Below are 27475 nucleotides of genomic sequence, written 5' to 3' on the forward strand. Positions count from 1 at the left end.
CTCATTCTCTATCAATAATACAGGTATGTGCTAACTAAGGATCATGACTTCTTGTTAATTTCTGATTAATGTTCATCATTATATATACTTTACCAAACTTGATTTGATTAGAGACCATATTTTAGAGTTTGGAATTATGCTCTCAATGGGTCATATCTCTAATATCTAGGTACTAACCATGATTAATGGTGAATGTTTATCTAGCTGAAATGACTTTCTTTTATGTGTTATGGGATATGAATTTCTAACATTTAGGATATAAATAACTACGGTTACTACTTAATAGGAGTGGGCATCGGGTCGGCTTCTGCAAGAAACCTGACTCGACTCAACTCGAAAAACCTAGGGGGTTCCATTTTCCACTATGCAGGGTCAAGGATGGGTTTGAAGAAAGTGCGATTTTCAAATTGGGTTTAAGTTTCGCCAAACCTGACCCACAAGGTTTTATACCTGTTGGAAGATTGGGTCCAAACCCATATATCTAAGTGTATTAAAAGATGGGCTCAAGCCCATAAGACTAGGGAAGACTGGTGTGTCCAAAAGATATAGCAAGCCAGCTCAAGGCCACAAATCGAAGAGAAGGCTCATAGGGTCACATAAAATGATTGTAGGATGGTAAATAAATAGTCATCTCATAGAAATAACATTGATGTAATTAAGTTAAAGTTTCAGGGTTAAAAACCGTAAACCCTAAGTTTGGGGATATTATTGTAATACAATAGTTTTATAAATCTATAAATAGAACTTCGGGAGGAGGGTTAGGAAATTAAGTCCATAACCCTTCTTCCTTTGATTTCTCCCCATGGGTTTCTCTCCATAGATATAAATAACTATGGTTACTAGTGAATAGAAGTGGGCTTCAGGTCGGGTTCTGCAAGAAACCTGACTCGACCCTACTCAAAAAACCTAGGGGGTTCCATTTTCCACTATGCGGGGTCGAGGATGAGGTTTGAAAAAACAAACTTGTGCGATTTTCAAATTGGGTTTAAGTTTCGCCAAACCTGACCCACAGGGTTTTATACCTGTTGGAAAATTGGGCCCAAACCCACGTAACCAAGGACTTACATATCTAAGTGTATTAGAAGATGGACTCAAACTCATAAGACTAAAGAAGACTTATGTATCCAAGAGATATAAAAGACCGGCTCAAGGCCACAAATCAAAGAGAAGGCCCATAGGCCCACATACAATGATGGTAGGATGGTAAATAAAGAGTCATCTAATAGAAATAACATTGATATAATTATGTTAAAGTTTCAGGATTAAAACCTAAACCTTAAGTTCAGGGGTATTATTGTAATATAATAGTTTCATAAATCTATAAATAGAGTTTCAGGAGGAGGGTTAGGAAATTAAGTCCATAACCATTTTTTTTAATTTTTTCCCCATGGGTTTTTCTTTATTTTTCTCGATGAACTAAATTTATGGAGTCCTGAAAAATCAACAATACCCATTAAATTTGTACTTAAAATTTAAATGACATATAGGTAATTAACAAAGTCACGTGATTTAATACATTATTTAGGGCATTTATGGAAATATTTATCTTAGTGACTTTTTAGTGGACTTTAATACCCTATTTTTTAAAAATAAATCATAAGCTTGTTTCTTTAAAACGTAGGCATTAAATTTTATGAAAAAAGTATTTATGGAAGAAAAACATGGGCTTGTAGAAAGCCCGGTTTTTTTCCCCAATCCCGCTTTCCTTTTCAAAACCCAAATTTCCCCAAGCTGCTGCCCATGCCCTCCGCAGCTGGTTACCTTCCGATCGATTGCCCGCTGTCCGTCCCATCCCCAGACATGCCGCCGCCACCGCCGTCGTCCATACCCTGCCCTCTTATTTCCCTTGTTCCTTCGATCTTTCCCATCCCGTCGGTTGGAGAGTCGACGCCACCGCCATCGTTAGGTTGTCGGTTTCCGCAGAAACTATGAAGCCTTCTCGTTACTCCTCATATGCTAGTGAACAATTATTTAGATAATATGAATCTTCTTTATTATTCCACATGATTTTTTTTCGTTAAATAAAACGACGAGTGGGGAATAACAGCTTACGACGGTCCCCCATCACCGTCGGCCCAATCTTTGTGCGTGTGAGTTAATATTTTACTCGCGCGTGTTTTTGAGTCTGAGTCTAGGGTGTTAAGTGTAACTGTGTCAGTGCCACTTCGCCTTCCTTCCCGCCATTTCTCGTAGCGCCATCAGGCCGTTCTCGCTGTCTTCGTGCTTTCGCCGCTGCTCCCAAATCTCACTTGGTTCTCAATCAAATAAGGTGATGAAGCGCCGCCCTCGCCGAATCTCTTCCAGGATGGCTTCGAAGGGTAAGACTCTGCGATGCGTTCATTATTCCCTTTTCACTCAAATATCTTTTAGGACTTTCTTTGATGTCAGCATCGTGTTGAAATGTACAGTCAAGAAATCGAAAACTCAGGATTTTTCTGACGAGGAAGATTTCTCGGATGTGGAGTTCCTTCCTTCCTCTTCGTCGGATTCGGACTTCGATGAACTTGAACAAGGACGAGGTGGTCTAATTTAATTTACTGGAGCTCATCATTGTCATTTTATTTCTAAAACTTATCTGTATAATCAGTCTTATATATATATATATATGTCTTGTTTGGTTTTCAAAACCGGTAAGACGTTCGACGTCTTCATAGTTTTTTTTAGTCTTTTTCGTTTCTCACTAACCGATCTAGACAAAATAGTTGTCCTGCTTTCCAGGTTACGTTCCTTTGTTGTTCCATACTAGGAATGTCATCTCAATGTATGAATTTGCTATCAGCAAGATTCTAGGAAACGCGCATTGCATGTTCTTTTATTTTTAACCTCTTAAACAATAACTAGGAGTAAAGTTTTTTTTCCCCTGGCATTTCATATTGTCAATCGTTGTTCATTTACACCACATTTAGCCATAACTTGTTCGTTTTCTTCCTTCTAATATTTCTTTTTACTTTTTTTTACAAAATTTTTACATGTTGATGTTTCTTAATTCCAGATAATAATGATAATCGAGAATAAGCTCGATCCATGATGCTGTCCTATCTGATTATGATACCAAAAGATAAATCTTAGAACAATAATAAGACACTCATGTTGATTAGAATGAACTTACGCTGATTTAAGTGGTTATTTTTTTCGAAGTTGCTTTCAAGTACTGATGCTTTATTGGAAACCTAAGATCATGAAATAATCTGGAAGGAGTATATCTTTTTCTTCTTTGAGCTGATGGGTGGACATGTTGAACTTTCTTCTCTTTGAGGACTTCTCTGGGTTGTCTAGCAGATTTTGTGTTAAAAAAATTACTTACTCAATTTTTTTCCCTGCTTAATTAAGATTAAACAGCTATTACTTGGGAAGTTAGGGAAAACCCAAAAAAGGAAATTTTCTGAGCTTGATAAAAAAAAAAAGCTAATGTTTTTGCTCTTTTTGAGAAGTCCTCAGTTTTCTTTCCTTGTTGGATTTCTGTTTTTTATTTTTTATTTTGTATATTGATTTGTTGATGTACTTTGTATCTTAGTTTTCTTTTCAAACATTTGTTCTCTTCTGTATTCTTAAGTTAAATAAAACTTTCTTTTGTGAAGTTAAATTTATAGTGCAGAAAAACATGGATTTCCTCTTTATGTAAAATTTACATACCTCTTTAACTATATCCATATTACTTTTTGATGGTGAAGTGAAAAAGCGTCAGACAAATTCAAGAATAAAAGGAAAGGATAAAACAGTTGAAAGTGATGCTGATGAGGTGTCGACAGAATGCTTGGATCATGATGTTGATCTCTCTGAACCTGATGTTCTTGCACATGAAGAGACCAATAGGAGAAGATTGGGGAGAACTGCATCACAGAGAAATAACCGTCAAGGAAAAAGAAATAAAAGAAATAAAAGAAGTGGTGATCCCAAGCTATTTTGGGAAGTGTGGCAACAGGAGAATGAAAACTGGCTAAATGCTCATGAAAATGATGATTTTGATTTGGAGGGTGCAGATGAATTGATTTTGCCAGAAACTGCTGAAGCTTCCTCAGACTTGGTGTTGCCACTACTCAGGTTTCAAAAAGAATGGCTAGCTTGGGCTCTAAAACAGGAAAACTCAGAGGTCAAAGGGGGTATTCTGGCTGATGAGATGGGTATGGGGAAAACCATTCAAGCAATTTCTCTTGTTATAACTTCTCGATCAATTCGAAGTGAGTGTGGTGAATCCTTATGCACTTCTTCTTCTAGCTTGCCCAAAATAAAATCAACCCTTGTGATTTGTCCTGTAGTGGCTGTAACACAATGGATGAGTGAGATTGCACGGTTTACAAAAGAGGGTAGCGTCAAGGCTTTGGTTTACCATGGGGCTCAGCGTGGGAAGGGGGGCTATGAACAGTTCTCTGAGTATGACTTTGTTCTCACCACATACTCCACTGTTGAGGCGGATTACAGAAAGTGTATGATGCCACCAAAGGAGAGGTGCATCTGGTGTGGGAAATTGTTTAAGCCAGAAAAAATTGGAACCCATCTAAGGTACTACTGTGGGCCAGATGCTGTAAAGACAGAGAAGCAGTCAAAGCAAGTGAGGAAAAGGGGGCTAAGATTTTTTAAGCATTCCAACATGGAGAACGATTCTCAGACTATAGATGAAAGTGATGATGATTGCTCACCAAGGAAAGGCAGTTTAGGTAAATGGAAGGAAAAGGGAAAACACAAGACGCAAGGGAAGCCAAAGAAAGACAAAGAAGCTGATTCTTCAAATTATTCTGTTGGTATTAATCAAGGTTCATCAGGTCAGAGAACAATCCTGCACTCGGTTACATGGGAGCGTATTATTTTGGATGAGGTGCTCTTCTTGTTCTTGTTCTTGCTCTTCTTTCTCTCTCTCTATTATTTATCACTATCTTTCTGTGAATACAGATAGACTTTGCAGTGGCTTCGTACGACTTGACAGGCTTATATATAATTTTAGCTCCTGAATGTTGGAATATTGTGTGGAATCTGCATTCATGATGAATAGATTTTTTATTTATTTATTTACTTATTTTTTCTGTGTGTTAACAACCCACAATTTTGTGCTGTTCAGTTTTTATTATTTTTTATTGTGTTATATGTTGTTACCCTATGCATGATGAATGGGTTGATTAGGCCCCCTAATAGACTGAAATTGTAGGTGGGTGGGTTTGCATGAACTCAAGGTACTGATTCTAAAAATGGTATTCTATTGCAAATAATGTAAAAGGTGATCCTTATAAATGTTAGAAACTATTACTTTAGATTTATGGGAGCATAGAAGTTTGCTCATGTTAGAAAGTATAAGGCAGCTGGTGCACAGTGGTCCAACTGACAGTAAACTGTGGGAGAGGTCAAACGTTTCCTCAAAGTTGTGCTCAATTCTCTTCGAAGGATGTTTTCCTTTCTTCTAGCTTATTACTTCTGAAGATTTTCCTTCTATAATCAGAGGGCTTGGAAGAAATATTTCAAAAGGTCCCATGAAAGGAGGAACAAAGTGCTACTTCATTTGGATCAGTAATCTCAAGAACAAATGGAAGTTTTTGGCTAAGACAATTAAGTTTTATGTTATGGTTAATTTATGTTCTGTTGTAATCTTGTTTTACCCCAATTTAGTGGCTCTGTAAGTATTTACATGCACACCAGGGTATTTTTGTGCTCTTCATCTCTTTGTAACCATTAGAGATAAAAGAGAGGTTAAAATCAACTTAATCTCGATTCTGATTCATGTTTGCTTCAGGCCTTCTCTCTCTTGCTCTTATTTATCTCTTTATTCTCCCTATCTTTGTCCTATCACCCTTCTCGAATGTATTATCGCTCTTCTTTTCTTCTCTCACCTTTTTTATCTTACTTTTGAACTTTATTAACACATGAAGCTCTAACTATGAGTTTTATATTAATTGTTATCATCTGCAGTCCTATTGCTGTAAGTGTCATTATATTCAATAAAAAAATACTTTCTGAAAGCTATCTTGTTTTTTATTTTACATATATAAATACAATAATCAAAGAAATGTGGCTGCTTCCATGCAGTAAACTTCTGTGTAGGAATGAAGACGTCGGTTATACAAGTAGATTATTCCTTAAAATTTTGCAGCCTTTTTTTTTTTTTTTTTTTTTTAGTTTTTCAACTTCTTTAGAAGCCTATTCATTGAATTGGATATGTAACATGCATTATTTTGCTGTTCATTTGTGTTGAATTTCTGTGAGAGTTATGTAAGACTCTTCCATACCTACTCTTCAACACTCCCACTCAAGCTGGAATTTATATCAGTTTGCAAGGAAAAAGGTTTTTGGTCTTCAATCGTTTTTGCCTGAAAAAATTCTTTATAGATGCAAAATCTTCTTCTTTTGCTCTCCCCCCTTACTTGATTACTTGGTCACATAAAATAAAATAACTCTTTCTTTTTTTCTCCCCCTAAAGTTGGGAGGAAAAATGACATAGAGACCCAGGTTGGACAAAACAAATATGGGAGAAGAAAATCACTCATAGCCGTATGACAAAACTCCATACACCAGTCAAAACGGTCATAGTCCGAAAAAAAACTCCGCTCAATTTCAAAGGTAAAAAAAAGCTTAATTTTAGGCATAAAAAAAGACTATTCATAATTTAAGGATAACTCAAACAAAAATTCCTCTTGGGTGAAGAGTAAAAAACTTGACTCAAGTTTGATATTGAACGCACTCCTATACTTTGTAGGTAGTGAGTTTAAGTATTGCTTTGAAGTGGTTAAAAATAAAAGATGATAAATTGAAGATATACTAGAGGAAAACAATGATAGATCATACTTTAATTGGAAGGAGGTGACTATGAACAAATTATACTTCCAAACGAATTTTAGAAACTTACATAGGAGGCGACAATGCAACACACTACTTCAAATTGATTTTCTTAAGAAAATAATAAGAACTTGCTGATCAAATCAATAATGAGTGTGACTTTTTTTTTTTAAATAGGGGTGATTGTAAGGGTAGAATTGTAAAAATAACAAACAAGTTGTGCCAAGTATGACCTCAAAAAGAAGTTTCTTGGGGGTGATCATAACTTTTGGAGATGACGATACAAAAGATACACAATTGATGCAGACAAGCAAGCCATCTCTAGAGAGGAGACCTCAGGCCAAATTGCCTCATGCGATCTTCCCTCAAAACCAAATTAATAGATGCCATCATGGAGTGCTTAAACTGGCCAAAACTCTCTGATTAGAAGGGAAATTTGTCTAAAAACTAGGACTCAATGAGAAAAGAAAACTCAATTCATGTCAATGCATGAAGAAGTAATAGGAGAAAAATAGGAAAAAAGAGAGGTTTTGGGCAGAACTGACTTTTACTACTTCAAATATAGATATCTTCCAAAATATAGCTCAGAATCACAATCGACTTGTTTATAAAGAAACTAAACCAAAAGATCTTTCTTGGAGATATAATTCTCCACACAATGTCTAGTTCTTGTTGGCATAAAATGCCTCGAAAAATGAAGTATTCCATTGTTGCTCAAACTTTTTTTGTTTCAGATGTCGATTTCTCTTTGTAAAAGAATTCCAATTGACCAAATTCTTTTTGTTTTGAAAAATAAATTCAAAATCCTTTCTGTCAATATATAATTTGTAGTATGAAAACAATATTATGGATGTATCAACATCAAGGGAAAAATGCATACTGGGACTAGAAAACAATAATTAGGAAGAAAAAGAATAACAAAAACCTAAACTAATAGAGATGGCAGATAAGAAAAAGGATCACATTATCTTTGTGGGTTGATCAAGTCAACTCACAAAACCTGCTCTGATGCCTTGTTGAATTTCTATGAGCATCATGTAAGTTCCATACCTGCTCTTCTATAATTTGTTTATTATATTCTAAGTATCGGTAGTGCAGTTTTTTTTTTTTTTTTTAAACTTTGGGTTGTATATCTCTTATTCTTCTGTGTGCATAACTTTTGTTTTTTAATTACAGGCTCATTTTATAAAAGATAGACGTAGTAATACTGCTAGGGCTGTTTTTACCCTGGAATCTTCATATAAATGGGCGTTAAGTGGCACTCCTCTTCAAAATCGTGTTGGAGAACTCTACTCCCTGGTTAGTGTACATAGTTGGTTTTTACAATATAAATTGACAATCTTATGAATTTTCGCTGATTAAGTTGTTAATCTGTTGCTTACAGATCCGTTTCCTGCAATTGCTTCCTTACTCATACTACTTTTGTAAGGATTGTGAATGCAAGAAGCTTGATTATAGGCAAGTATCTGTTTATTGATTATATTGTGTACTTGTACCTCTTTCTCAAAAAAAAAAAAATGTGTACTTGTACATTGTCTCTCTCAAACATTTCTTAGATAAAGTTCTTACTCTATTAACTATCTGCAACCTTATCACAAAGATGATGTCTTTGGTGTATCATGACTATACCCATTTTGCAGCTTTGCTTTACACATTTCTTTTTTTCCACTTATTACAGGTTATATGTAATTTTGAATTACTGAATTGCATGTAGAATCAATTGCCGTCTTATCATCTTAAAGGAGGAACAGAGCCCCTTACATGCTCCATTTGCTGTTAGGGAGACAAGAGTAGTTGCTCTGCCCCCTCGTTCCCCAGGGAGGTGCACTTACCAAGGGGGAGCCCCCTCTCGGTGGGCCCAACATATCTTATTTGGGTCCATATGTGCATATACTATAAAAATCGAAATTATGATGTTAAGAGGGTTACTTATTCTTTCCACTTATGAGAGTTGGAGTTAACTGGCAAAATTTCACATAGGGGTATGCAAATATTTATTTATTTTTTGAGTAAAGTGAGAAATTCATTAATAGAAACGGATATACAGGAAAAAAAGTGAAGGCAGCAAACACATATTGATACTAGTGTATAGATATCAATAGGAAATCTAGGGGATACTCATTCCGGTTTGGGTGGTATAAACACATGCACAAACTCAATTTTATACAAGAAGCTTATTTTTCCCTATCTTTCTTTTGCTTCTAACATTACCCCAAATCCTCCTACTTCCTTACACCTTGGGGACTTAACATTGTGAATCATTCTTGTAACTCAAAATTGACCCACAACTTCCTCAATGGTTCTCTAAATTCTCTAAAGTGGAACTTGTAGTTAACTCATTTTTTTCATTCATTTCAACATTTAAAGATCTACTCATGTTGCTTCCACCATGTGTTCATTATGTGTATATATATATATATATATATATATATATATATATATATATATATATATATTTGTTGCTGTCCATTTCATAGTTTTTATCGTAACTGTGGGGCAGCCCTCACTTTGATTCTTGGTAGAATTTGTGTTTTAGTATGGTCACCTAGTCTTTCGCTTATCTGTGCTAGCTCCTTTTTTGTTGAAATTCTTTAACAAAATTCTCATTCTTTTGGTGTTTATCTTTTATGGAAACTTTTTCCAAATGCCAATGCTTCAACAGCACCTCTAGTCAATGTCAGCAGTGCGAGCATAAAGCTATGAGACATTTTTGCTGGTGGAACAGAGTAAGTATTATGAGTACTCTATCTCTACCAAGGATATTAATACTGTCACTGTTATTGATCAGAAGAGTTTTAACTGGTTCTGATGTCAGATGATGTCATATTTTGAATTTTTAAATAAAAAAGGTGCCCTGATCTGCAAGCAGGAGAGTCCGATTCCTCTCTTTCTGCCTCTTTTGTACCTAATTTGGCAGTTCTTTCCTTGAGGCAGTGCAGACAACAATCCTGGTGACCATAATTTTTGGCAATAAAATGTATGTTTCAAGCTGATCCTTGTAAGTCCCAATGGGTGAAGCATTCTTGGTTCCACCTTTTGAATGAAAGGTGCATGGCCTCCCCTTCTTCCAGAGTTACATGGGGGAGATTGCTCTTGTAGCAACCTAGTCCTTGACTGACCTGGCTGGGTCAGTTGGGTTTCTTACATATTTTGTTTTTTAGTGTTTCTTCTGACCTAGAGGAGGTATTGAGTCTGGTTTAACCCGGTTCTATGGGCTGGGCGGCTCTAGTCTGATGTCACTGATCTTGATTGCTGACTCGATGATACTGACCATACTTGATGCTTTATGGTTCAATTACCATCTGTATGACCTTAACTACTTGATGGATGGTTGTCAATAATGTGAGCCTTTTTTTGCATTTCCTTAGTTTGTGAATCCTAATCATTGCTGCAGTGTAGCGATAATTTTCAGCATGCCTATGGATAATAGGTTGGGTCAAATGGCCCTTAGTTCTCTCTCTCTCTCTCATGTAAGGTACATACTTGTTTATAACATGTTTGTTGTTCATTATTTTCTAAATGACAGCACATAGCAGTGCCAATACAGAAGTATGGATATGTTGGTGAGGGCAGGAGAGCCATGATCTTACTCAGGCAGAAACTTATGCAAAGTGTAGTTTTGAGGCGTACAAAAAAGGGCAGGGCTGCAGATCTTGCTCTTCCACCTAGAATTGTAGGTTACTTCCATATTTATTCTTATTATCTGTTGGGGTTTTGTATGTGCAATTCTTTTCTACTCTCTGGGTTCTTACTTGCTAGTTTTTTCTTTTTCTTTTTCTTGTAGGTTTCAGTGCGGCGTGATAGCTTTGACAACCAGGAGGAAGATTTTTATGAGGCCCTATACACCCAGAGTCAGGCTCAATTTAATGCGTGAGTTTTGTACACCCAAATTTGTTATTTCCTGTTCATTATTATTAATAAATAAGGGGTTAATTGCCTATATCTTGATCATGATGTAACTGCCTATATACTCCCAATGTTGAAATTAATGCCTGCACAACCTCATGCTATCATAAACAAATTCTTAAAAGTTCCCTTTCACCAGTTAATTAGTATGAAAAAAGACATGATTTCTCTTCATGAAAAGAATTTGATTAAAGAAATTGTGGGTTGCATGTGTTAGACACATGGTACTAGGCCCTGTGCAGACAGGTGGGGAGCCTGATTAGATGCCCCAGAGGAATAATTATCCTGGACGTTGAATTGCAAAATTATGAGTTTATGCTGAAAAACAGGTGAGCAAAGAAATGGATTGGGCAGATTCTAAACCACTGTCTAACATATAAAACAAGGGTCCTCAGGAGCTTCGAAATTTTAGACTCATTACTCGAATGGTCTCTTCTAATTTTAAAAGTATCAAGCATCTCCCAACTGTTTCAAATAAATCTGCTATCAGCTTGCTACTTGTTAAAAATATTGATTTATATGAGGGTCTGACAATCGAGGCAAAAGCTACTGTTATTCTGTATCCATGGCAATGACATTCATCTTGCATGTGTTACACATATAGCTTACCCCACCCTTTATGCAGGCAAGGGGAGCTCAATGAGAAGCTCTAGACTTGAGCTTCTGCAATTTGAGTAGATTTGGGTGCTTAAGTTTAACAATATAATCCTATTCCCTCATCATAAACTTGCTTCTGATGACTTGTCTCCCTCCTCCGGTAGGTTCCTTGAAGCTGAATTTTGATAGGAGTCTGCTCAGGAATCCTGGTCCTGCCGGTTATGGTGGGGTGACTAGTAACCAGGAGGGTCATGTATTTTATCTTATTGTGGGCCTTAGGGTATCATTTATTTCACTTCTATGGGGGTCTTGGCCCTCCTGCATGGCTTTATAATTCATTAGAGGCACTTCTCTAGCCCACTAATTTGTCGAAGGGGACTCTAAGATGGTGATTTTTTGGGGAGGAGTACGAAGTTTGCCTGGTGGTTTGATTAGCAATCTGTTCAGCTTGAAAGTATCACGGCTGCTATCCATATTGATTGGTCTTATGTCCCTCGTGAAGTCAAATCTGATGCTGACCATTTTGCTAGAATGGAAAATACTCAAGAGGGCTTAATTGTTAATTTTGCTGATTCTGTTTCACTTTAATGTTTTTGAGGGAATCTTGCTTTTCCTGTTTTTTTTCTCATTTTTTCTTTAATGAAACTTTCTTCTTTAAAAAAAACAAAAGAATTTCATAGTTTTCTTTTTGTAACTTTTGTTTTTATTTCAATTTGGTTATTATTTGGTTGATGTTTAATTGAGCCTTATTTTAGTCAACTTTTGGGTTCGGTTGTATTTTTTTTTGTTTTAATCTATACCCTTAGATTAATGATATCATAATCTAAGCTGTTGAATTTTGAGGTTAGTTCATTTAAAAAAAAAGAATTTTGAGGTTAGTTGCTATATGGAGTCTCAAGGTTCTTGTGCCAAATTATTTCATGAATGAAAATTATAAATATTTTCTTTTGAAATTGGGTTTGAACTACATTTCAATTTTTTTTTGGGTGTGAACGCCTTTTCAAAAAATGTTGGGTGTGAACTTTTCTTGGGGAATTCCAGAATCAACTTGTGACTCATCTTCTTTCCTTCCTTTTTGACTCTTTCTGGTTATTATTCTCTCTCTTCTTCTTCTTCTTCTTCTTTGCTATCCTACATTATACTTTGTCCCTATCCTTGCCCGAATATACCACTGTCATTCTTTTCTTAAGCGTGGCATACATCTTTTTTATTTGTTCTGAATCCTTGTTTAGCATATTATTATATCAAATTGAAAGTGTACTGTTGTGTAATTGATAAGATACTTATATATGACTACTTCCCTCCTTTCTGCAGATATATTGATACTGGGACGTTATTGAATAACTATGCTCATATTTTTGACCTCTTAACCAGATTGCGGCAGGTGCCTGTGGCCTATCTTCTCTATACACTTCATAAAGATATAATTTTTCATCCATAAAAATATTTGCCATGTTTTTGGATTTGTTTTTGTTATTTATTTGTTCTGAGTATGGTGGATTTGCTACTATAAAAGCAATCTATGAACACTGTTGCCTGTAACTTCATATGTATCAAACTATGGTGCTGTATCATACTGGTATTTCATGCACTGTATGTGTTGTACTTTTAATATATTCGATAACTTCCTGAAAAGACATAGTAGAGAACCAAGTTATCTGACTCAGGCTGTGTTATGAATAGATTTATCTTCATGGTTGCTTGTCTACAGAGAGAGTTTGAGGTTTTGTGAAAATTGCCAAAGGCAACTTCTTAGCCGCCTACACTAAAAAAAAACTCCTTAGCTGCCTTGGATCTTGGCCTTGGGGATGATTAATAGATCCCTTGAGAGGGGCGCTTTACATCTTAGTAGCTATATACTCATTTTATCCGAACAGCTTACATATTGAATAAATTCAATTATGTAATTTCTTTATTTTTTATTTTTTCTTAAATTGTCAGATTTAATATTTTTTTCTTTGTTTAGTCTCTTTAACTGTTGTTTTATTTTGGATGATAACTAAAGTTACCCTCGTGATTAGCCCATTCCTGGCCTTTATTTCAAATGGTAGAGAATTTATTTTTTGCGAATATCTGAACTATCTGTTGGCCATTGCTTCAACTATTTTAGGGATATGTTTATGGTGATGCTGTTGAATACTGGATGGAGGGTTTTCTTGTTCTTAGTCTACTGAAAGAATGATCTTCACTAGCAGAGAATATTATTAGTCTTGTGAAGATTTGTAGGAGAAAAGTGTTGGAGAGATTAGGGTTTAGAGACCCCTCTCCCCTGTGTAACTTAAACAGTATAAAAAAATATAACCATGTTTCTGCTCCCCTTTCAACCTTAGGAATTTACTTTCTATTGAAAATTATTTTCCTAGAAAATATAGAAAATTAAATTAACTCGAAATGATAACTTCTAACACTTATTCGCGATCATGAGAATATACTTCCAGCTTGTTACAAAATATGCCTCGCAATTTCTCATTTTAAGTAGAAAAAGAAAACACTAAATTGGTGTTCAAAATCTGCAGCTTGTCATTACTTTGTGGCTTCAACTTCTTTATTGCTTTGACTTTTGAACTTGTACTTGTAGGGTGATTCTTGGACTAAGCTTCATCTCCGCTAGTACTCTTCTCTTTCTCCTCTTTAAGTTGGCAAATACATGCCAATGATCCCCAGCTTGAACATAAGACAAACTCTTTTGATCCTTCAACATTCAACTTCAATCTCCTATTGAAGATGTCCAATTGGACATAATAGAACAAAAGCAACAAAGAGGACTCCCACAGGAAATATATGGAAAAATTCAAATCAACACACTATTTGATTTCGACCACACCTCTGTGATAAAAATCATTGAGTTCACATAAAGTTTTTGAAACCGAGACGAACCATATTGGGTCAATTAGAGCTAACATTGAGCTGTGAGCTGCAACCACTTTACAGCCTAAAAAAAAACACCTGTTTTTTATGGCAGCACTATGTTACCTAGGACAAAATCACCCCTGACAAAGAAAATTTTCTCAAAACAAAGTTTGAACCACACAAAGAACTTTGAGGGAAAATAAGTTGAACCACATTCGGAGTATTGGCAGGGATGTTTGCTTCTGCATGGCAGTACCATGAGAGCTTCAACTATGTTGACAGAACTTTGAGGGAAAATAAGGAGCTGGAATTGTCTACAGCAATTCCATGGCCAATGGAGTTGACATGGTGATTGCTGATTTTGCTTTTGATATAAAAAGGGAACAATCTCAAGCTCTGTTTTTCATTCTTCTTCCCATGCTTGGAACAGCTATTTTTTATTTTTTATTTTTTTATTTTTTGTAGAAGATGTATTAATAAAACGAAAGAGAATTACAAAATTTGAGGGAGCACGTCCTTTACAACCAGTGATTTTAAGGTAGCTCCCTGCCTCGCAAGCACATCAGCCACCGAATTTGCGGATCTCGGAATGTGAGACCAAATACAAGGAACAATTGAGGTAATATCTAAAATTTCTTTAAATGTATCCCAATGCCTCCACGGAGGAGAAGATGCGTTCTCACACCAACCTATCACCACTTTAGAGTCGCCTTCGATGTGGAGAGGCCCCTTACATTTATCTCTGAAGATACGAAGACCGCATGCTTGGAACAGCTATAGCACAGAAGTTTTCACCCGATTCACTCAAGCACAACTTGCCAATAGCAGCAACAGCAATCCACCCACTTTGAAGTTCTAATGTGAAAGAGCTGGCTGCCATGGAGCAGGCAAGGGCCTGGCTACTACTGCTATGTGAAAGGTTAATTGTCTCCCATTTGAGGACATAAGAAGTTCTCTCATATCTGTAGCTCTGAGAGATTCACTTGGTTTGCAGTGGTTGTTTCTTCAAAACTGGACCTTGGAAGACTGGATGAGACTTATTTTTTTAATGACGAACTCAAGGAAGAATAAGATGAGTAAGAGAAAAAAAAAGCTACTGAAATCTTTGCTTCTGTCATGGTAGAGAGAATCTTTGGAATTGATTTGGTAAAGATCGGGCGACAAAGATGCTATTCTTCTTGTTGTGCACTGAGTATGAACGACAGTGCCTGACTATGTTTGATCACCAATGGATGCAACATAGCTGAAACTACACTTTTTTTTCCTATGACAAGCACACTGTTAGGCCAAGAGAATCGCCAGCATGATGACAAGAAGAGGAGAGCCGAATTCTGCTTTAGATGGTGTGGGATGTGTGAGAACTGTTATCCTCAGGCCGGGTATGGTAGAGTCTAGTGGACTGACTACAGAAGTATGTGGTTGAGCCAGTCTAGATTGCCACACCTCTCTATTTGCTGTAAAACTTGCTAAATGGAGGACAAAGATTGACAGACGATCTGGTAAAGAGCTAGAGAAGAACACAACAGATTAATACTTTGAAATGAGTCTAGAGTTGACGAAGATGACAAGAAATCGGGGGTGCAGATCATAGCCGCTGTTGAGTTTCAGTAAGAAAAACTAGAGAAAGGGAACTGAGAACAGAAACGAATATTGGAGACAGATAAACTATCTAATGAGAAAAACTCTGAAAGAACTTATCTTTTCTTCTTTTTCTTTTCCATATTTTCTTTCTCCATTGGATCATTGCTGCTATGATGCCATGCCAAAATCTGTAGGAGAAAAGTATTGGAGAGATTGGAGAGTCCTTTCCCTTGTTTATAACTTAAACAGTACTAAAAATTAAATCATGTTTTTAGTCATCTTAAACCATTGGAATTCACTTTCTATAAGAAACACTTTTCTAGAAAATATAGAAAACTAAATTAATTCGAAATATTAACTTCTAGCAAGTCTAGAAAATCTCATTATCCTCAAAAGAACAAATCTATAACAAGCTTGTGGGTTTTGGACAAACAATTGCTAGTTTAGGTTCTGTTGAAACTAGCCTTTTTTATTTTTTTTGAGTTGACCAACCTATGTTTCCCATAGAGTAAATTTGATCTTTTTTAAAAGAAGCACTATTTGAAGTGGATCCTAAATGGATAGCTTGTTATCTGCTCCTCCAATTGGAATTAATTTTTTGAAAGACCTTGAACTTTGTTTATTAGTGGTTTGTCTAAAATCCTTTCAATGACCTGCATTATGTTGAAAGAATATCTGTATATGATCCAATTGATTTCATAACTCTCATGATATAAACAAAAGCTGGGAGATATTAAAAAATGTAGCTCTTTCTATTATTTCTATTATTCAAGTCGTTAATGTGCGTAAAAACTCCCACTTCTTAACATGACTTGGGGTTTTGTTGATTTATAAGGTTGGATAATAGACCTTTGGCTAGTAATTCTGGAATAAAGAGGGCCAAAACTTTATCAGAGCTAGGTCTAAGCCCAACCTAATCTGTCTGTCTGTTTTGTGCCAAATCCATTCTACAAGTTAATCTGCCTGCATGTTCTATTGGGCTTGGATGTGATGTACCACATCTAAAATGGCTTGAGATTTTGTTGGTTTGTAGGGTTGGATAATCACCTCCTAAGTGGCTGGTCATTTGGGGAGGAAGCTAGATCCAAACTTTACATTAGTTAATGATCCCACTTCAGTGAGTCCTTTCTTCTGAACTGAACTGCTGACACCAGTTCTACATTTTGTCTTCATGGACCTAAGAGAAAGGGCACTTAGTGGAAATAGAATTAGATGTTTTTGCAATAAATTCTTGGAAGTCTTGTAAGCCTTTTCCCATCTGTACTGGATTCATCCATGTGAATGATGAACCTGGTTTTTTGCTGAGACTTTGCATCTTCCTGTTGAATCCAAGGTTAGGATCCTAGCCATTATCTCTTACTAATGTTCTAAAATTGCAATAGTTAAAAAAAGGATGCCATTCAAATATTAATGGGGAGAGTAGGTGTGCAATTTGAAGAACGAGATATTCCTAGAATAAGTGCTAACCAACCTTTCAAAAAAAAAAAAAGTGCTAACCGCACTAATATGGTGTGTCATTTAGAGTGTACTTGCTTACATGCCACAGTAACATTGTTGCTAGAAAGGAGAAGAAAATGTGGAGACCAGCCCCCCCCCCCGCCTCATGCTGCTCTCTTAGGAAGTATATAGTCTCTGAATGTGTGGATCTTCTTTTTTCATCATACTAGGAGGTTGCATGCATCTCCCTTTTCTTGCTGGAAATTCTTTCCTATAAAGTTCATCGACACTTAGAACATAGCTTCGTTCTCTAACTCCTTTAAGAATATTTTTTTTCTTATCAATGATGTAAAGATGATAAAATGATAGAGAAGGTTTTTATGGAGGTTCTTTTATCTGGATTTTGGATAATTTGGAATCACTCCTTATGTTGTCTATCCAATTCACTCATGTTCTTTAAAATTTTTGTTAAATAGTACTGATTAACCTTATTTACTTTCCCCAGGCTGTTGATCATCCATACCTTGTTATCTTTTCTAAAACTGCAAATATGAATACTGCTGAGTCCAATGTTCCACAAGCACAGGATTGTGGGATTTGCCATGAGGAAGCAGAGGATCCAGTGGTGAGAAAAATCATGATGCAACATTTTCTTACTCTTGCTTCTGTGCAAGAACAGGATTGTCAAAGTTATGAGTTCTTATCTTTTGACCAACTTGGTTCTTCTATTCATCTTACTTACCTCAGGTCACTGCATGTGAGCATTGTTTCTGTAAGGCCTGTTTAATGGAATACTCATCAGTCTTAGGACAGGTTGCTTGTCCTTCATGTTCAAAACCTCTAACTGTTGATTTCACTGCAAAGAAGAGTACAGAACAGGGTGCTTTGACCGTTAAGGGTTTCAAACGTTCAAGTATCCTAAACAAAATTTGTCTTGAAGATTTTCAAACTAGCACAAAGATTGAAGCTCTGGTAATTATTGTATCTTGAAAGCTATTTCTCCAAGTATTTTAATGGACATTTTCTCTGGTCATATTCGACTCTAGTCTCTCCATTTTTTTGTTTCAATTAATTCTTTTCTTCCCATAAATCATATAATTTTAAGTTTTGTGCAGAGGGAGGAGATCAGATTCATGGTTGAAAGTGATGGTTCTGCTAAAGGAATAGTGTTCAGCCAGTTCACTTCATTCTTGGATTTGATTAACTATTCCCTTCAAAAGGTTCAAGTTGTTATTGATGTTACTGGTCGTGGAAACGTTCATATATATGTTGTTTGCATTAGTGCATTGACCTCATTAGTGTATTGACTTCATGCAGTCTGGTGTGAAATGTGTCCAATTAGTTGGAAGTATGACTATGGCTGCAAGAGATGAAGCTATAAAGAGATTCACTGATGATCCAGACTGCAAAATCTTTCTTATGAGCTTGAAAGCTGGTGGCGTGGCCCTGAATCTGACAGTGGCGTCTAATGTGAGCAATTTAGCTACTGATGTCTATCCTATTAACGTTACCACTCCACAAATGTGCCCCTTATTGTTTATACCATTTGGACTTGTCATCAGGTCTTCTTAATGGACCCTTGGTGGAATCCAGCAGTGGAGCAACAAGCTCAAGATCGAATTCACAGGATAGGACAGTATAAGCCCATCAGGTTATGTCTAGGCTTTTTGTTATATTAGTGCTCGTCCTTCTCTTCTGGTAGCATTGTCATTAAAACAATACCATTCTTTTTTGTGGGTCCTTAGGACGGTGAGGTTTGTGATTGAAAACACAATTGAGGAGAGGATTCTAAGGTTGCAGGAAAAGAAACAACTAGTCTTTGAAGGGTAAACTGAAGATATTTCTTTTACCATTTCTTTTGTGTAAATATGGCTAGAGTGGATTTTGATGTCTTCTTCTGTCATTTCACTAGGACTGTTGGTGGCTCTACCGAGGCTCTGGGCAAATTGACAGAAGCGGATTTGAGGTTCTTATTTCAAATGTAATCTTTTTATCTGCACGCCGGGTTTGGGAGATATGACCATCGTGTTTGGAATTGTCCGCCTCTGTTTTTGCGTTGCTTCCTTGCAGTGGCGATGTTAAATTGGAGATGGTAATCTATACTTGGTATCTTTACAGGCAAACTTTTAGTTACCTGATGTATCAGCCTCTAAGTGAATGCTTTGTCCTCGTTTCTTTCTTTTCCTTTTTCTGTATTTCTGAATTTTTTGTCCTATTTCCACACTTCTGGTCAGACATCTAACTAAACAAAACGCTAACATGCAATCAAGATAAAAAATCAAAAGAGAGGAGAAAGAGGAGAAAGAGGAGAATAATCTTATTGTTAGGTAACTCATATATAACTGAATAATCGAATCGCTAGCACAAGTTTGTTTTAGTACAGTTATAGAATTAGGACTTTTGTTGTATGAAAACTGTGTAAAGCATCACCAATGACGCATGTTCAGAATCTTTTGTAATTATGACCACATTAAGAGTAGCCTATCACATCCAATATGACCATGATTCCCTTTTTAGATAACAAAGTATCCTATGAACCGTTTCAAAATGGATTTCCTTAGGACTGTATATATATTAGCAGCCTCTTTGAATTTTAAGGCTGTTTATGTTGAATTCCAGAATTTGCGACTAGGGAGACAAAAATAGGAAGAAGTTGGTGTGGACTGGGAATGTCCCAAACAGTCTACGTTTTCTTAATTTTATTAGGTTTTTCCCTCTAATCATATTTTAAAACTATTCTTACATTGCAGGGTGCCAAACAGCTTAAAATAAAATGTTACAACTAGTGATCAATATATAGCTCTTCAGTGGCATAATAGGTCAGGACATCCATCCCTTCAATCTCTCAAACATATTATTCTGACATTATTTTCTAATTCCAGTCTAAAGTGTGAGGACTGTTAAGTGAGTAAACAATGCCTCAGAAGTTTGTTTCTATAGGGGATGGATCCCAAACCAAGGTACGTGGGGTGGGGTCCATATTTTCTACACCTACTCTTCATTTAAAAGATGTCCTATTTGTTCCTAATTTTTTATTAAACCTTTTATCTGTCAGTCAACTCACAAAAAAATTTAATTGTTCCATCACTTTTTTTCCCACTTCTTGTGTTCTTTAGGATCTGAAGACAAAATAGGTTATTGGTGGAGGCCGTGAAAGAGGGGGGTTCTATTATGTTTGATTCACCAGTACTAACAATCACAACTAGTGATCAATATATGGCTCTTCAGTGGCACAATAGGTTAGGAGATCTATCCCTTCAATCTCTCAAACATATTATTCTGACGTTATTTTCCAATTCCAGTCCAAAGTGTGAGGACTATCAAGTGAGTAAACAACAATGGAGTACTTATTCTCCTAGGGAGTGAAACAAAAGGTATTGTTTTTTTAGTACATACTGATATATGAACATCTCAAACGTTTCCGTTCAAAGTATTTCATTACATTTTTGGATGATTTCTCTCAGGCTACATGATTGTTCTTATTAAGAGAGATCAAAACTCTTACTTCTTTTTAAGTCTTTTTGTGCCATAGTGCCTACTCAGTTTAACACCACTTTAAAAATTCTTTGCACCGATAATACCAAAGAATATCTATCTATAGACGTCCAATCCTTTTGCTAAGAAAGAAGGCATCATTCACTAAACATCTTGTACACCACAACAAAATGGTACGGCTGAAAGGAAAAATAAATACCTTCTTGAGGTTGCCCAAGCTCTACTACATCATATGCATGCACCTTATTTCTATTGGCCCTATGTCATCCTCACAGCCTGTTATCTTCTTAAAAGGTTACCTTCTTCAGTGTTTGGCAACCAAACACCATACTCTCATCTTTTTCATGGTGATTAACCTTCCTTTGAGAGTTTTTGGGTGTACCCATTTTGTTCATGATACTTCCCCCCTATGCTACTAAATTGGAACCTAGGGTAATTAAATGTATTTTTTGGGGAGTACTCTTATACTCAGAAAGGATATGTATGTTACAATTCGTCTCTTCGAAAATTATTTGTTTCTAGTGATGTCACATTCTTTGAGGACTAACCCTTTTATCATATGACAAAGTATTGCATATGACAAAGGTAAAAACCAAATTTAAAAGTATTGCATACGACCATGGGAAGTGTTTTTAGCCCATAAATGTGTATATTTATGAAAATAAAAAAGGTACCAATACGGCATTTAATCATGTAATTTTGTTGAATGAGTGTATTTTGGTAATTTTAATTAAAATAAAATAAAAGTTATAACTGGACCATATGTAAGTGTTTTTAGCCAAAAAGAATGCATATTGGTGAAAAGTTATCTCCATAAGGTTATTAATCTGTAATTTTAAAATATAATGGCATTTTCGTAAATTTTATAAAAATCAAGAAATATTATAATTGGAGCAAATGAAGTATTCTTAGTCTTGAAATAAGTATGTTGGTGGAAAATTATATCTATAAATTAGTAGAACATTGGACATCTACTGGTTAAAGACATTGATTGACCATCAAGATCTTAACAGAAAATCTGTCGACCATTTAACAGAAAATAATCTCTATCATGTGGTAACGAGTGTAAAAGGTAAATAGAAACAGGTTCTTCTGCAACTTTCTGCAACTATCGTACAATACAAGAAAGTGGCCTTACCTGCAACTTTCTTTTCCGGCTTTTCTGCCTTATACACTGCTGAAGCAGCCAAAGTCTACAGAGTTTCTAGCCCACAGTTTTCTTTCCCTTTTAATTTTTTTATTTTATTCCCTCAGTTTTCGTGCTCAAGTTGCTGAAAACTGATTTCTCTATCGGATATCCAAGAATGACTGTTAAGATAAAGGCTTTAGTGGGACATCGTTGGCAGAGATTTAGTTCTTGGATTTGTAAGTTATCAAATGACTAATCTTTTCGTATAAATGCTGGAGTCATTTTTTTTTCAGAAATAAGATTCACTTTTTCATTGGCATAGTAATAGAAGCAATAGAAGCAATAGAAGCAGAAGCCTCAACCAGGACAAGGTAACAAGTGTAAAAGATGAAGAAAAGCAGCTACTTCACTCCTGACTTCTCGTATAAGAAAGTGGCTTAACTGCAATGTTCTTTCCCGCCTTTTCTGCCTCATACACAGCTGAAGCAGCCAAAATCTTCAGTGCTTCCCAAGCCCAGTTCTGTGTCCCTTTTTTTTTCTAAATTTAATTCTCATTGTTGTTATCTTGCTCAAGTTGCTGAGAACTGATTGTCCTTATCAGATACATATTAAAGGCAGACTGTTAAGATAAAGGGTGTAGTGGGTCATCGTGGGCATACATTTAGCCCTTGGTTTCGTTAGTTATCTAACGACTAAAGTCCCTTTTGATCTTTTCATATAACTGAAGCCATTCTTTTCAGAAAGACGAACTTTTTTCATTTTCCGGTCATATAGCTCTTTGTTATCCGTGAAAATTTAAAATTTGCTTTCTTTATCAAATAAATCATCCTAGGCCACATGGGAGCTGTATAAACCTTGTAATTGGTTCCTGGCTTTGGGGGACTCTTTCAGCTAACTCGAAACTACCAGTCACATCCAACGAGCATTCTAGCGGGAAAACTCCCAAACTGAATTTGGCAATTCCCTACAACGGCAGGCCTCCTCTCACCATTCCAAAACAACATTTACTTAATTCCTGCATCGTTTCTTGCTCTTGTAAGAAGCTTTTGCCACTGCACATTTGCTATATAAGTGACACCTACTCGCAGCTCTAAACAACCCACAAACAGTGCAATTTAATCCTTCTTCGTTCCCCTCTCTTGCTATCTGTGTTTTCCGTTCCACTTTCCAATGGCTAAGTCTGCCAGGATCAGCTGCATCTTGGGCATCTTCACTCTTTTGTTTCTCCTTTGTGGAGCTCGGAATGCACCACTTGGTGGTGGATTTGTTCAAACAAGGGGCACCCAGTTCATGCTCGACGGTTCCCCGTTTCTCTTTAATGGGTTTAATTCATATTGGATGATGCATGTAGCAGCAGACCCTGCAGAGAGGCCAAAGGTTTCTACCGTCTTCCGAGATGCTGCTGCCGCCGGTCTTACGGTTTGCCGGACATGGGCATTCAGCGATGGAGGCGACGGTGCACTACAAATTTCTCCAGGAGTTTATGATGAAAGAGTCTTTCAGGTTTGTCATCTCAGTTTGTAGTTTAGAGTTTGAGCTTCCTGAAAAGGACTATTTGCTCATGTAAAGGATTGGCAATTGCAGGGGCTGGACTTTGTGGTTGCAGAAGCTAGCAAGTATGGCATCCGTCTCATCTTGAGCTTAGTCAATAATTTTGGAGACTATGGAGGAAGACCACAATATGTAAAATGGGCACAAAACGGTGGAGTACAAGTCCAAGGAGATGATGATTTCTACACTAATCCTGTTGTCAAGAGTTACTACAAGAACCACATCAAGGTAAACCTAGGGACAATCACTTGAATTTTTATGCATGCATCGAAGAGGCATGTACTAATTAATAGACCCACGTTTTATATTTTTGGTGCAGAGGGCTGTAACAAGGTTCAATACCATCACCAAAACCATGTACAAAGATGACCCAACGATCATGGCATGGGAGCTGATCAATGAACCTCGGTGCCAAGCTGACTACTCTGGTAATACAGTTGATGTAAGTCCAAACGCCATCCACTTCAGCCAACCCGTTACGAAAATGGAAAATAAAAAACTGCTTCCCCTTCTCCGTGGCTAACTTACTTGTTCTACGACTAAACAGGGTTGGGTTAAGGAGATGGCTTCTTTCACAAAGTCACTAGATCAGAAACACTTACTTGAGATTGGCATGGAAGGTTTTTATGGCGATTCGGTGCCTGAGAGGAAGCAATTTAATCCAGGTTACCAAGTTGGTACTGATTTCATAAAGAGCAATCTCTTGCAGGAAATCGATTTTACCACAATACATGCATATCCTGATATATGGTGGGTTAGTTAAAATTATCTCACTAATGAACAAACATCATTGAGATTGTTGTAGATAAGTGGAGTTCACATTGACAAATTCTTCCTACTCTACACAGGCTATCTGGACAAAGTGATGAAGCACAGATTGATTTTATGCAAAGGTGGATGATGAGTCACTCTACAGATTCAGGAACGATAATAAAGAAGCCATTGGTTTTCTCAGAGTTCGGAAAATCGAAGAAAGACCCTGGAGTCAGTATGTATAGCAGGGATGTTTACCTAGGAGCAGTTTATAGGAACATCTATAATGCTGCAAGAAGTACGGGAGCAGTTGGTGGAGGCTTGGTCTGGCATCTAATGGCGGAGGGGATGGAGCCATACTATGATGGTTACGAGATCATTTTATCACAGCAACTCTCTACTGATCGTGTAATCGCCCAACAATCTCACCAGATGTCAGCATTGATACCTTGACCAAGTGACACACCCAGGAGCTAGAGATGGCATACTTTTTACAAACATTGTAGTCAGAGAAGAGAGGGGATTATCTTCCTTTAAGACTCCATATTTATCATGAAATAACATGTGATATTACATCAACTTTTTGTCATCAATATCATTTCTCTTCTTCTTATGAATTTGATATCTAAAGACTGGAACCAAGTCTTACTCTATGCAGATCATTTTTTCTAAACATCTTATAAAATAAAAAAAATCATGCACTAACAGGAGTAACTTGCAGTAACCTCAGAAGAAGTAAACATATTAAATAATTGAGGTGGTTTTCTTGTCATTTTGCAATTGAAATTACTTGCAATTTTCCACTAACTCTATTATTCAACAAACAAGTTCAAGAAAAGAAAAGCATGTCACAAAATATGAGAGAAACAAAAAAAAATAAAAAAAATCAAGGAGTTAAGGATAAGGAAGATTATTGTTGAAAAGAAGAAAAGCTGAAGGATGTCAAACTCCAAAATGAGGAAGAGTCTAGGTCTGATTTTTGCTTCTAAAACACATATAACATTAGTTTCTATGGAGCACTTAGAAATAAAAAGGGACCTTGGTGCCATGCTTGTAGTTACTCTCAAGTTGGAGTGGAATTAACTTGACCTATACTCAAAGCTGTTGGCCCAAGTGGTTTCTCAAGAGGGGGAGTGAATTGAGGTTTTCAAGTTTTAAGACTTAAGGTGTGCATGAATTAAATCAAACAAAAGTATAAATAAAATAGGCAGAAATTCACACACACCACAATTGAACACTAAACATTTTGTTATTGATGTTCCCCTATTGGTATTCACCGCCCAAGAATCCTTCCTTGGGAAGTTTCACAAATAATCTCTCTATTATCTTGGAATTACAAGAAAGAGATTCTAGCTCTCCATCAAGTCACGTGTATGCTCAAATACGCTATTACAACTTAATCTCCCCAAGATATTAACTAGATTCTAGGCCTAGCAAGCCCTTTTTATATGGATTTATCATGATTCTAGATGAACCTATCAGAAAATAAAAAATACAAGAAAGATAAAACTTACACCCTTGAATTTGGAAAGATACCTTTCTCCTTTGAGAGTTCCAAGCTTCCAGCCTTTGATGCATAATGGAGAATATAGGAACTTGACTAATGTGAATGCAACTAGATGGAATCAGAAAGAAGTGCAAAGTTTTTGGAAGGATTGGCTCTCTCTTTCTCAAAATCGAACTTAGGAAGGATTTTAAAATGATTGAGAATAAATAGAGGTAGGTATTATGCCAATAAAAGTTCATTAACTTCTCCATGGGTGGTTTGGATTGATCCTGTGATGGACTTCAACTTCTCCATTTTTCATTAAGAATGAGCAAAAAAAAATGGTCATTTTTTGAGTTTTACAAGTTAGTGATATTTATCATGAAATAACGTGCGATATTACATCAACTTTTTGTCACCAATATCATTTCTCTTCTTATGAATTTGACATCTAAAGACTAGAACCGAGTCTTACTCTAAGCAGATCAATTTTTTAACATCTTATAAATGAATATATCATAGATTAATGGGTCATCTACACTAGATATGAATACATTCCATGCATTCACAAATCAAAGGAAAGCTAATTACCATGCATGTAAAAATCTAGGGAGAGCCCATAGTTCGAAAGTTTAAGTTCTTGTATCGTTATGCTAGGAAAAATTCCATTGCATAGGGTCGATGGATTTTGAAACATGCGTAGACATAAATAATCTTTTGGCAACATCATACTATTTTCAAAAATTATCAACGTATGCTTTTAATAGATGTAAACTTCAAGTTAGGGATTTTGTGATCTTTAAAAAGGGGGAAGATTATTAGACCAATGGTACAATCATGTTGGTCTCCATTATTTTTATGATAAAAAATGGACAACTTAAAAGTGTGCTACTAACAATGTTATTAGTATATGTTACATATGTACCTTCCAACACAAATATTATGAGGTCTATGGTAGAGAGCTCAGATAAAATAAAAATAAATCAAGTCGCCAAGTTAAGACCCAAAGAAAAAACACATTGAATAATGTTACTACGAAGAAAAACTTACACAAAGAAGAATATTGAAAATTTAAATACTAGAGGTCAAGTATCATTAGAAAAATTTCGAAAACTCTAACTATGTAAGTAGATAGCCAACCAAATTCTAATTCTCAAGAACAAATATCATTGGAGCATTAGAACATAAAATATTTTCTAAAAGTACGACATCCCCCCCTCCCCCGCCCCATCATGATCAATCAACCAGCTTGTTGTAGGCAAAAGTTATAAAACATAATTCATCAACCTATTCAGGCATGATGAATCAACTAGAATCCTGCAAGGCCAATATATAAAGCATGATGGGTAAACCCTCATGAAGCGTGATTGATATACCCTAAACTCGAAGAGGATCACTAATTGAGCTTTCATTGGCATAACTAAGCTTTGAAGAAAGATTTTCAAGTGTAAAATTCTAATTTTATCCCTTTGCAAACAAAAGACATCATTTCCACCAAATCGCTTCAATCCTTTTGCATTTCTCATCATTACTAGTTTCATCAAGCTCCACATCTTGTTCCATGAGATTGAATTTTTGGAAGCTTGGATCTCACTAGGAGAATGGTGTTTTACGTAGTTCTTTGAGTCGAACATTGAATCCATTAGCCTAGGTGGCATCTCAAGAGGGAGGTTGAATTGAGATACAAATAAAATTTAAGCGCTTTTGGTGCAATTAAAAATAAATAGATTGACAAAATAAAAATCACATGTAGACAACCTCAAAGAGGCAAAGATTTTGGTATGAGTTCCCTAGTGGTAATCACCGCCTAAGAACCCTTGATCTAAAAAAAAAATCGTTATCATGTTCTAGTAGTGAAAATAAATAGAGATTTTGGCTCTCTTTAAACCAAGTTTAATCCCCAATTACACAATTTAGTCTCTTTCCAACCT

At 36.2% G+C, this 27475-nt stretch overlaps 2 protein-coding genes across 3 annotated transcripts; both read left to right on the plus strand.

The window, feature by feature from the left end:
- Positions 1-1764: 1764 nt before the first annotated feature.
- On the plus strand, positions 1765-19353 carry LOC137945233 (DNA repair protein RAD16). Of its 2 annotated transcripts, XM_068791009.1 has the most exons (16): positions 1765-2318; positions 2409-2519; positions 3672-4813; positions 7936-8058; positions 8144-8217; positions 9422-9485; positions 10286-10432; positions 10544-10629; positions 12577-12646; positions 17636-17755; positions 17878-18102; positions 18246-18350; positions 18448-18600; positions 18693-18781; positions 18876-18956; positions 19043-19353. In XM_068791009.1, exons 1-16 carry the CDS (start codon positions 2273-2275, stop codon positions 19113-19115), a joined length of 2709 nt encoding a protein of 902 aa, XP_068647110.1. In that variant the 5' UTR covers positions 1765-2272; the 3' UTR covers positions 19116-19353. The 2 variants fall into 2 exon arrangements, with proteins under 2 accessions (XP_068647110.1, XP_068647111.1); XM_068791010.1 differs by lacking the exon at positions 2409-2519.
- Positions 19354-22924: 3571 nt separating this feature from the next.
- On the plus strand, positions 22925-24511 carry LOC137946640 (mannan endo-1,4-beta-mannosidase 5-like). The gene is made up of 5 exons (XM_068792967.1): positions 22925-23257; positions 23339-23533; positions 23625-23747; positions 23853-24055; positions 24154-24511. Exons 1-5 carry the CDS (start codon positions 22925-22927, stop codon positions 24509-24511), a joined length of 1212 nt encoding a protein of 403 aa, XP_068649068.1.
- Positions 24512-27475: the final 2964 nt, after the last annotated feature.

The sequence above is a fragment of the Aristolochia californica genome, unplaced genomic scaffold (assembly GCF_029961685.1).
Source record: "Aristolochia californica isolate CCGP_79_NKW_82.1479 unplaced genomic scaffold, dmAriCali1.0.hap1 SCAF_12, whole genome shotgun sequence".
Taxonomy (NCBI): Eukaryota; Viridiplantae; Streptophyta; class Magnoliopsida; order Piperales; family Aristolochiaceae; genus Aristolochia; species Aristolochia californica.